The 12,307-nt window shown below is 38.8% G+C and overlaps 1 protein-coding gene across 4 annotated transcripts in view; it reads left to right on the top strand.

Moving 5' to 3' along the window:
• Positions 1-6,825, top strand: part of ZNRF3 (zinc and ring finger 3) — a 177,568-nt gene extending 170,743 nt beyond the window's left edge. For all 4 annotated transcript variants that reach the window (XM_056537224.1, XM_056537225.1, XM_056537226.1 and 1 more), the window contains exon 9: positions 52-6,825. In XM_056537224.1, the coding sequence (XP_056393199.1) occupies positions 52-77 (26 nt within the window). In that variant the 3' untranslated portion in view covers positions 78-6,825. The remainder of the gene's footprint in view (positions 1-51) is intronic.
• Positions 6,826-12,307: the final 5,482 nt, after the last annotated feature.

Raw genomic sequence — 12,307 nt, 5'->3', positions numbered from 1 at the left:
GGTCATTTTCAATGTCATTTATATTTCTGTCTTGTGTTCCATGTTCAACAGGCTGTCACCCCACAGACAAAGACTGAGCACTAAGGATACAAACTACTAGGATTAGATCGAATCTTGTGGAATATTTTATGAACTTTTAATAAAAGAAGAATAAAAAAATACACAATTTTTATTTTATAAATATTTTTGACAAGAGTTGGACTAATTTCACCATGATCTGGAATCCACAACACAGTACAACCACTTTTACCTGCTTTATTCCCTGGACTCAGCAATTGGAGAATCTGTGTTATTTGTTTAGGTGTTTTTATTTTTTATCTTTTATTTTATAAATATATATATATATAAATATAAATATATATATAAATATATATTATTTTTTGGTTGCTGTTTTAGATTTTTTTTTTCCTTGTGAGTTTGTACATGCGCAAGAACTGTCTTTTCCTGATGAAAAAGAGATATATATTTTTTCAATAAAATAAACAAAATATTAATATTATTTTTATCTGTTGGCTATGAAGCCTGGAAAAAATACAAAAAAGAGTGATCAGGGGTTAACTTTGTTTTTGTCTGCCTCTTTAAATGACAAATTATTTTGTATTTAAGTTGAGCCTTTGCTAAACATTGTCCTAATTTGTATTCTATATAGCTGCAGTTTATATTTATGGTGCATTCTTTGTAATGATCATAAGCTAAAACCACTTTTATGTTACAATAATAATTTTTTACATGAATGTATTTGTGCAATGCAAATATATTTTAAATGTTTATTTTCATGCCATATTTTTAGAATGGTTTGTGTTTATATATCAGTAAGTCAGTTTGCAAGCAATATGTAAAAAAAAAAAACTGGTCCTGGTTAAAACATATTTACTTCCCCCAGTGAAAGCAGCCATTTTGTTTTTTTGGACTGGTTTTGCCCATTTCACTTTGTGCCTTAGTGATGTCACTAGTTTTTGTGGGAAGGGTATATTTTCATGAATAATAATTCCACTAGGTACACTGTTTATACTAAACTGCAGATGTGTTCCTATGAGTGCCACCTAAATAGGGATGTTATTCATTCAGCTGATACTCAGCTCTCTATGCTTTCTATTGGTATAGAACACCCAGGTAGGCATCCAGTGAGTAGCCCAGCCATTGTTGCCATGTGTTTTTAGTGAACCGGTGACCTTATGTCTTGGCTTAGTTAAAAACATTTTCTACAACAGGATGTGATTAAGATAACGGCTACAAAACCTTAGGCAATACTGCACCCCATGTAAAGCCCAATAATAAGGAGTGTCCTAAAATATAATTTATGAGAGCATTCATGTGTGGCGAGAGAGGTTATTTTATCCGTATTCAGCAATGTTAGGATTTATATCAAGTTATCAACTCATTCATAGATCTCATCGTAATGGCATATGATCATGCAACACCTAAATATTACTCAGCCCATGCACTTACTGATACATTTCCATGCCAAATATATGGATTATATTAGGATTAACAAAAATCAGCTGTTTTTCCCCTTGTGATCTTATATTGATCAGTCTGCATTTTTATTCCAGCACTTGCATTGCTTCTACATATTAGATTGGCAGATTTCATCATTTTTGGAGGAAACCTACTGGACACATTGGATTTTTTTTCCAGCCAGTTGCTTTTACTTCCTCAAGATTAAAGCTTGACACACATATTACGAAAAAGTTACCTAAAATGTGGTCTCCCAACCCTCCCTTGGCTGTAGGTGTCAGTCTTTATTTACCTTTGCACTTTTGTCTTTATCAGAATGTGAAGGTTTTTGGTGGAGCTTTTTCAGGTGTATGGCAATCTTTAAAGCGGACTCATTGTTTCTGAGAAATAGATTAAGTAATGGTAGAGGAAATTATAAGACATTTCTCAAATACGTATCATTAGCGAATCTGATTACTTCCTCCAGTAATAACGCCCATACACACTGAAGATTTTCAGCTCGGGGAATTTGCTTGCAGTTGAATCCCATGGGATTATGCTGCTCTGTGCACACTACTGAAGTTCCATGGTGGATGTTCAGATACACTCTTTCAGTAGAAACCGCTCAGAAAAGCCTGTTAGTCAAGGAGACTTTTCATACCACTGCTTATCTCCATGAATAAATTCTGGGCAACATGGATGCACTGACTGAATGCAGCGGGGAAATTTCTTAGTGTGCATAGATAGACCTTTACATTGACACAGGGTTTACTTTAACTTTAGAAAGGTCTGAAGACAGACTCTTCTATTCCGGATGGTACAAACTGTGAGGGGAGGAGCTAACTCTATTGGTAAAGTGGAACCTAGTGCTGAGATCTGGTCAGGATATGTGATGAGCAAATAAATTCCCTTGTTGAGCCACTTTATAGAGTTTCTGGTCCATATAATACAATGGGAGAATTGGATTGCCTATTTTTCTTATAAATTAGCAAAAAAATCTAGGCAATGAATGTGAATCCCAGTAGACAGCTAATGCCAGGTGAAAATTTTCCTTACCTCCCTCCAGGAACCTAAACATTACTAAGTACAGAATATTATTTATCAGCCATGTATTAAAGGGGTACTCCGGTGGAAAACTTTTTTTTTTATTTTTTAAATCAACTGGTGCACGAAAGTTAAACGAGCACAGTGCTCTCTACTGACACCTCTGTCCATTTTAAGAATTGTCCAGAGTAGGAGAAAATCCCCATAGCAAACATATGCTGCTCTGGACAGTTCCTAAAATGGACAGAGATGTCAGCAGAGAGCACTGTGCTTGTGATGTCAGCAGAGAGCTCTGTTCCAAAAAGAAAAGAATTTCCTCTGTAGTATTCATCAGCTTATAAGTACTGGAAGGGTTACGATTTTTTAATAGAAGTAATTTACAAATCTGTTTAACTTTATGGCACCAGTTGATTTAAAAAAAATAAAAAATATTACCCCGGAGTACCCCTTGGAAGTTTCTTTGTGTATTATGCAGCCCAGCTAAGAGGGGAGGATACAGCTGCATGTATAGGACTAATTTGTTAGAGAAGGCTACAGCTGCTTGTAAAGAGTAAATCTAAATCTTTCAATACATACACCTAAAACCAGCAGCAGCCACACCAAGAGGAGAAAGCTGTGATAACGTTTTACCTCTTTTTCTGCTACTTCTAGCCTCCTGCTGCTGCTTCATAATAAACATGGATCTTTACATTGTTTCGAATATAATATTTTAATCTATTACTTGATGAGGTTTCCCATGAAGTGTTGAGGTTTCCCCAGCAGTCTCAGATGAGTGAACTATCAAGTTGACCTAGCCAATATGTTCAAACATGCCGGGGGGGGGTTTATCAGTAAAAACATGCCCTCTCCCTAGTGCCACTCCTCTCCTAGCAAGAGTTTTAATAGAGTAAAACAATATACTGTGCAGTGGGAAATACTGAACATTAAAATGCCATAGTTTTTATATTACCACTCATACACATTATATTCTCATATTGACGACTTGGGAATTAAATATGTATTTTTAATAAAAACTAAGCAAGAATATGCACCACCATTAACCATGTTTTATGATTTACCTTCTGTCCATAAGAGTTAATGAGATGTCAGAATGACATGTGTTACTAAGAAGTGGAGGAGACACCGGCTGTATTGAAGAGCTTTAGCATTAGTAAATAATTCATACACTTTTCAGTGAAGCAATAGAATTGAAAATATGGAGCTTTCCCTTTAGCTTTATAAAAATATTTCAGGCCAGAATCCTTTCTATTTTGCATTTAATACATTGCAAAGTGCATATTGACTGCACTTTTAAAAAAAAAAAATTTTTTTTTAAGGGAAACCTATCTGGACATTGTATGTTTCTAAACTTCGACCACTGCCTTAGACTGTAGGGAAGAAGGATTCTAAGCACATTCCTATATGTTTCTTTTTTTTTGGTGCATTATATAAAAATACAAGGTTAGAACACAGCACATGCAAAATTCTAGGAAACAAGCCATCTAGTTATTACAATCCAGCTCCGCCGATGAAGCAGAGGCCAATACACCTTACTTCTCTGTGCACGCACCAGATTCCTGCCAAAGCTGACTGTAATGACATATTCTGGACTGTGGGATGTCAATCAAGCAGAAAAGGGCGTAAAATGTCCGGATAGGTTCCCTTTAAAATGAATTGGTCCACTATACTTGCCAACCATTTTTGTGGCAAAAGAGTTTTTGTACCAAATTCAGTACTTCCTGTTTTCTTTTATTTTCCAGATAGGGGAAGTTTTTGGAACTTGTAACTACTTTTCTTTTTACTGACTATTCCCTTTCATTGCTGTATCTACTTTAGTAGGGATACTGGGTCTGGTGACAAATAGGCTTCAGTTAGGTCATTGGTTTCTTATGGACTTGATAGACTGCATTCTTGGTGATGTCTTTTGTAAATTATTAAAATGTGTTGAATGAAAAATTAAAAAATAAAACCTATACAGAATATAGTCTGTGCTGGATGATAAATAAATTAAAAAATATATATACAGAATATAGTCTGTGCTGGATGATAAATAAATAAAAAAACCTATACAGAATATAGTCTGTGCTGAATGATAAATAAAAAATAAAAAAACTATACAGAATATAGTCTGTGCTGAATGATAAATAAAATTAAAAAAAACTATACAGAATATCGTTTTGAGCATTAAAACATATTTTTATCTAATATTATGATTGTTCAATTTGAATAGAAATTGTCCTAGCAAGTTCTGGCATATTGAGCTGGAGCCCTGCAGTACTGACCGGTAGCTAGGTATCCCCTATATGAAAGCTAAAGTGAAATAATTTAATTATACTTGGACAATATTTTTGTGACTTGCAGTTAGCATTTGGTATTAGTATAGTGTTAGGGTCTGGTTAAAGAGGCAGACATGTTAACTCATTATTGTTAATACTACTGTAGGAAAAGAGACCTTTCGGGTGGCTGTTCTCTAGCAAACAGCTCTGTAATAAGCTCAGGGTAATGCCTGCCTTTGGTTAAGAGATAAGACAATTTGGTGATACTTCAAGCTAACATTGGATCGGGTACTTGTTTGCTCTCGTGTGTTGAACCGCAGTACTAAATAGTTTGCTATTGATGACTTGTACTAATGTGACGTATTTAGATCTAACACAATAGAACATGTTCTGTTCAATTCCATATTGTTGTCTGTGCATCCAGAAAGCAGCATAGCCTTACAGGTCTCACCAGCACTGAAATTAAAATGCTGCTAACAATTCTAGTCTGTTTAATGTTGGACAGGGCACAAGACATATTGGAATTATTTTTGCATATCTCCCTATAGTCAATAATATTTTGATCTTGCTGGATCATGTAGTTAGGAGCTGCATAGATTGATCAACTAATGGGTATCGGTTGTTGCGTACCCACATGCTCTCTTTAAAAAAAAAAATGTATATAATGTAAAGATATTGACCATGTAATTTCTTGACCAAGAAAATAATTATAATATGGATCTGAAGCTTCAGTCCCCAGCTCTCAGTGATCTACGTCCTGCGGCTCCTTTAGAAGTCTGGACATATACTACAAGCTGGGAAGAGAAGCACGCTGCCATGTGCCTCTCCCCATTAATTCTCCGGAGATAATGAGCTGTACATGAATGAGTTGGCACTGGACAACCATTGGCAGATTAGAGCGAGGGTTATAAAGTTGAGATCATATGTGGTATATGGTATAACTCATTATAGTACGCATGGTGTGTTGGCCAATTATTGTTAATTGCCCACTTCTTAAACACATGCCTTCCTGCCCACCATTAAGTGCCTTGTGTACCATACTGGGGTATACTTATGAGATCAGTCTATTGCCATTTAATCCATTGCTCTCTAGAAAGTCACGGATGAGTGCTTCACCTGTTAAAACAATTGCCAGATTAATCGTAAACAGTTTTTTCTTAAGGCAACCAATCACAGCTTAGCTTTAATATCTTAACTAGCTGAGCTGTGATTGGTTGCTGTAGGAGGCAATATTTAAAACTGGGAGCAGTTAATAACAGCCAAATACATTTTTACATTACCCAATAAAGTTATTAAAAATAAAAACTCTATTCTGATTGGTTTCTCTGAGCAAATAGTGCTTTTGGACTACGCTAGTTTTATATGCAAGGTTATTCTTATATGAATTGTATAGACATTAATTCTTCATTGGTTATTAAATACTTCCCTTTACAAAAGACCATGATTATATAATATGTTTTAATAGAATCACATTGACCAGAATAATTTTTCTAGAAATTTGTAAAATAAAAGTACTTTTTTTTTTTTTTTTCAAGGGAGCAACGGTAATTTTTTTTTTTCTTTTTTTTTTTACATTTATATTTGTATGTTTTTTTTTTTGTTTTGTTCTGTTTTTATTTCTTGCCTTTTTGGTACTGCAGCTTTAACAGATATTGTGTAGCACTTAAAAGAATATTATGAGGAAACCTATTTTGGGATATATCTTTTCCAATCAAAGCTTCTACCAGTAAGAATATTTTTTTTTTATTTTTTTTTTTATATTTTTAAAATTGTTTGTAAAAAGCTGAAAACAACAACAAACGTGTGTATGTTATATGTATATGTGTGCCCTTTTTCATTTATGGAGATGTTCTCAGAATATTTATTTACTAATATATTTATCTTAAGACAAGTCTTACGTTGAGTGTTATCGGGGTAATCAATGAATATATCTAACACACAAAAAAAAACTTGTTTTTGTATCTGTCCAGAAAATGCACATGGATGTAAAGTTTCTGACCAAATTATGATTAAGAAAAAGAAATGAAATAATTTTAGTACTATACAGTTTTGTAACAAAGTGTACAAATGTCAAAAATACAATTTTACCAAGAAAGTTTGTAAATTGTGTATCTTTTCATGTTTTATGATCTTCCACTAATGGTATTAACTTGACAAAAATTATTCCAAAACAAATAGGTTTGCCCCAGTACCAACTTTCCACACCCTTTTTGGTGTCACAACAGCCTCTATTCTTTTTGAAAGACTTGTCACTAGCAATTTACCCCCTTAAGGACCAAGGGCATACAGGTACACCCTGATGTCCTGGGACCCCCCTCCCCCATATCAGCGAATGCCACAGATCACCGGTCACACCGGCGACCTGCGGCGATTCCAGTTACATGGGTCATGTGTGACCCAATGACCTGGAATTAGAAGGTGATTGGCGGTATACTATACGCCGCCAATCACCTCCTGTTGCTGGGGGAGGTGGCGATCACGTCACATCCCCAGATGAGCTGCTATTGGTCGGTCTGGCAGAGGAGGGGTTAATGTCCCCTTCTCTCAACTCTGCTAGCCCACAGAGTTCAGTCAGCGGCCAGAGCTGAGCGAAGGAGCCATGGAACCCCCCTCTGACGAGATCTGTGCCACTCAGGGCAGAAGAAGTGGCCTCCTGCCACCTGTAGCTCAGAGTGAGTTTGTGTGGAGGGACAGGTTGGAGTTTGAAGAAACACACAGTTATATAAAGTTTGCACCAAGCACACATACATACACACTTCCCCGCCTACCACCCCCCCCCCCCTCTCATCCGGTGAACCTGTTTGGAGACCCCCAGAGGGATATCAGCCACGGATTCCTGAATTTGTTGGCGACTCAAGAATCTGGATTGACACAGCCGGATACACTGAAATAGACTTTTTTAGTTATTATTTTAGTGACGACTTTGTCAATCATATGGTGGAGCAGACGAATCTGTATGCCCAACAGTTCATTTCTTACCACCCAGATTCGCTTTTGGCTAGGCCCAATGAATGGTACACTGTCAATGCAGCCGAAATGAGAACATTTTGGGGCCTCGTGCTGCCTATGGGCCTAGTAAAAAAAAAACAGTGTCAGGCAGTACTGGAGTGGGAACGCCCTTCCCACGCTGAGTGATAGTGGGAAACTCGTTTGGGACCTTGTGCACCCATTGCTGGATAAGGGTTACCACGTCCCTCTGATCACATCCCTTGCTGCCAGATCCCCGTCCGCTTGTGGGACCGTGCGGAAGAACCAGAGAGGCCTCCCTCTAAATTTTCTCCAGAAAGCTATGCACAAGGGTGAGTCCTGTGCCCTTACCCATGAAAACCTGTTGCTGGTCAGGTATAAGGATAAGAGGGATGTCCTTATGCTGACCACAATTCATGGCAATGGCAGCTCACCTGTCCCTGTGTGAGGTACCACAACACCGGTCCTCAAGCCCGATTGTAATATGGATTACGATCGGAATATGGGGGAGTTGATCTTTCTGATCAAGTCCTCAAGCCATGCATCGCTGGTATGGTACAAAAAAGTTGCGGTATACTTGGTACAGGTTGCCATGTACAACTCATTTGTACTGTCCTAGTAAGGTGGAATCACAGGGACATACCTCCAGTTCCAAGAAGAAGTCCTAAGGGCCCTGATCTATGGTGACTGGGAAAAAGCAGGCCGGAGTTCCCAAGGAACTGGAAATATAGGTGCCAGCATAGTCCCAGGCAAGCACTTTCCAGGTGAGGTCCCCCACACTGAAAAGAATGGACGATCCCAGAAAAAAAAAATGCAGTGTGTCACAAGAGGGTGATATGGAAGGACATCATCACTCAGTCTGACACTTGCCCTGATCATCTGGGCCTCTGCATTAAAAACTGCTTCAGGGAGCATTACACTTCCATAGAGTACTTTTCATTTTAATTTCCCATAATTTGACCCCAATGTACCAAGTCCAGAGTACATTCCAAATTTTAACCCCATAAACCACTAAATTGCCCAAAAAAACTCTATAAAAAAAAAAAAAATTCCTAAAATGGGTCACTGAGTCACCAGCATTGGGTTATTTATGTGAATTCAACTAGAGAAAAAAAGACATGGTCGCACATCCACAACATGCACCTTGAGCTAATGCTTCTCAGCAACATTTATTAAACTAACAGGTCGATAGTGTACTTTATGATCATGAAGTGCAAGCCCGCTAGCCACGTCATGGCCACCTGTAAGTAGTAGGTCCCTAACATCCCTAGCATAAAATGGCGCAGCACTGAGTGGCGACCACCACCGCCCCAACACCAGTGTCTACAGGGGAACCACCCAGTGGCAGAGCAGCACCAATGCCACTCACACCAGTCCCTGGGTCACGCCTCCCCACAGACATAGCACTGGGGCAGCAATGGATGCCACAAAGTACCAGTGTGAACAGATGTAAAAAGCTTACTCACCATGTGCTCCCAGCCAGAGACTGGGAGGCTGCCAGAAAAGCATAGGGCCCTAATGCAGCTTCCTGCTAATTTATATAGGCCTGGGCTGAGGGGGAGGGGCAGAGTGCTGACCAAGTGAAATAAAAAAAAAAGTTTTCTGCCCCCCTCTTTTTTTGTCTTCACTTGGTCAGCACTCTGCCCCTCAGCCCAGGCCTATATAAATTAGCAGGAATCTGCATTAGGGCCCTATTCTTTTCTGGCAGCCTCCCAGTCTCTGGCTGGGAGCGTATAGTGAGTGAGCTTTTTACATCTGTTCACTCTGGTGTGGTGCAGTGTCTTTGGGGGAGGCATGGCCCAGGGACTGGTTTCAGTGGCATTGGGGCTGCTCTGCCAGTGGGTCGTTCCCCCTGTGGACACTGGTGTTGGGGGTGATGGTGGTCGCCACTCAGTGCTTATCCATTTTATGCTAAGGATGTTAGGGACCCGCTATTTACAGGTGGCCATGACGTGGCTAACGGGCTTGCACTTTATGGCCTTAAAGTACACTAACGACCTGTTAGTTTAATAAATGTTGCTGAGAAGTAGAGATGAGCAAAGCTACAGTGATTCGATTTGTCACAAATTTCTCGGCTCTGCATAAATTAATTCAGCTTTCAGGTGCTCCGGTGGGCTGGAAAAGGTGGATACAGTCCTAGGAGAGGGTCTCCAGCCCACCGGAGCACCTGAAAGCTGAACTAATTTATGCAGGCTAAAGTCAGCAACTGCCAAGCCGAGAAGTTTGTGACTAATCGAATCACTGTAACTTCGCTCATCTCCACTGCAACGCATTAGATCAAAGTGCATGTTGTGGATATGCGACCATGTCTTTTTTTTTTTTTTCTCTAGTTGAATTCACAATGGGGTCTTTTTTATGTTGCCTCAAATGCGCAGCGCTCCCTCTCCACCTGAGCGGTGTGTACATTTGAGGCAATAGGTTAGGGACAACCACACACATCACATTCCCAGAATGATGATTCAGAGCATAGGGTTGGGGGGGGGGGGCATATTTTTTACTTTTGGCTATACTCTTGGTCATCATTCTGGGAACATAATTGGCATACCATTCCTGTAAAATAAATTTAGGGAACATACGTCCATTCCAAATGTCCAGTTCCCCCCTATACACCTTCCCCAGGGGGTATACTGTGGGAAATGGGGTCACATGTGGGTGTTCCTTTCTTTTATTTTCCGCTGAATGTATGTAACCGTCAGCTACTGATATGATGCCATAGGCCTCAAATGAAAACAGATCTCTATGACTCTTGAGCCCTCACAGCATGTTACGTCCACATATGGGGTATTTCCATACTCAGAAGCAATGGGGTTACAAAATTTGGAGGGCATTTTCTCCCATTACCCCTTGTGCAAATGAAAAATTTGGGGTACACTGCAGTTTTGTGGAAAAAAAAACTATTTTGTCATTCTTCTGCTCAATGTTCCAAACACGTGTGAGGTGTAAATACTCACTGTACCCCATGTTACATTCCCTGAGGTGTGTAGTTTCCAATAGGATGGCACTTGAGGGGGGGGGGGTCCCGCTGTTCTGGCTCCATGGTAGCTCTATAAACGCTCAAGGCCCCTGACAAGATTCTCCAAAAGCTGAATGGCGCTCCTGCTCTTCTGAGACCTGGTGTGCACCCGCAGAGCAGTTTTTTTTCGTCAAATAATGAGGTATGTCCTTACTCAGAAGAAAACGTCACCGTAAATTTGTAAATACATTTCTTCGATTACCACTTGTGAAACTGAAACATTTTTGTGTAAAAAAATAAATAAATAAATAAATAAATGTTCCTTTTCACATCCCACTTTAATGAACATTTATCAAAAACCTGTGGGTGTTAAGGCTCACTGGACTGCTTGTTACGTTCCTTGAGGGGTGTAGTTTCCAAATTAGTATGCCATGTGTTTTTTTTTTTTTAATTTTTTATTTTTTTGCTGTTCTAGCACCATAGGGGCTTCCTAAATGCGACATGCCCCCCAAAAACAATTTCAGCAAAATTTACTTTCCAGAAGCCAAATGTGACTCCTCTTCTGAGCATTGTAGTGCGCCTGCAGTGCACTTGAAGTCCACACATGGGGTATTTCCATACTCAGAAGAGATGGGGTTACACATTTTGGGGGGCATTTTCTCATATTACCCCTTATAAAATTTGGGGGGAAACCTGCAATTTAGTGGAAAAAAAATTGATTTACACATCAGACTTTAATGAAAAGTCATCAAACACCTGTGGGGTGTTAAGGCTGACTGTACCCCTTGTTACGTGCCTTGAGGTGTGTAGTTTCCAAAATAGTGTGACATGTATTTTTTTTTTGCTGTTCTGGCACCATAGGGGCTTCCTAAATGTGACATGCCCCCCAAGAACCATTTCAGAAAAACTCACTCTCCAAAATCCCATTGTCGCTCCTTTCCTTCTGAGTCCTCTACTGCGCCCGCAGAACACTTTACACACACACACATAAGGTATTTCCTTAATCGAAAGAAATCTGGTTACAAATTTTAGGGGGATTTCTCTCCTTTTACCCCTTGTAAAAATTCAAAAACTGGGTCTACAAGAACATGCAAGTGTAAAAAAAAAAACGAAGATTTAAAATTTTCTCCTTCACTTTGCTGCTATTCCTGTGAAACACCTAAATGGTTAACCCACTTTCTGAGTGTCATTTTGAATACTTTGAGGGGTGCATTTTTTATGAGGTCATTTATGGGGTATTTCTAATAAGAAGGCCCTTCAAATCCACTTCAAAACTGAACTGGTTGCGGAAAATTCTGATTTTGAAAATTTTGTGAAAAATTGCTGCTGAACTTTGAAGCCCTCTGATGTCTTCCAAAAGTAAAAAAACATGTCAACTTTATGATGAAAACATAAATTAGACATATTGCATATGTGAATCGATAAATAATTTATTTGGTATGTCTATTTTCCTTAAAAGCAAAGCGCTTCAAAGAAATTTGAAATTTTGGAATTTTTCACCAAGAAATGATGCAAGTATCGACAAAAATTTACCACTAACATAAAGTAGAATATGTCACGAAAAAACAGTCTCTGAATCAAATTCATAAGTAAAAGCATTCCAGAGTTATTAATGTTTAAAGTGACAGTGGTCAGATGTGCATAAAATGCT

Source organism: Hyla sarda, chromosome 1 (genome assembly GCF_029499605.1).
Source record: "Hyla sarda isolate aHylSar1 chromosome 1, aHylSar1.hap1, whole genome shotgun sequence".
Lineage (NCBI taxonomy): Eukaryota > Metazoa > Chordata > Amphibia > Anura > Hylidae > Hyla > Hyla sarda.
This window is presented reverse-complemented; position numbering and strand designations above follow the sequence as displayed.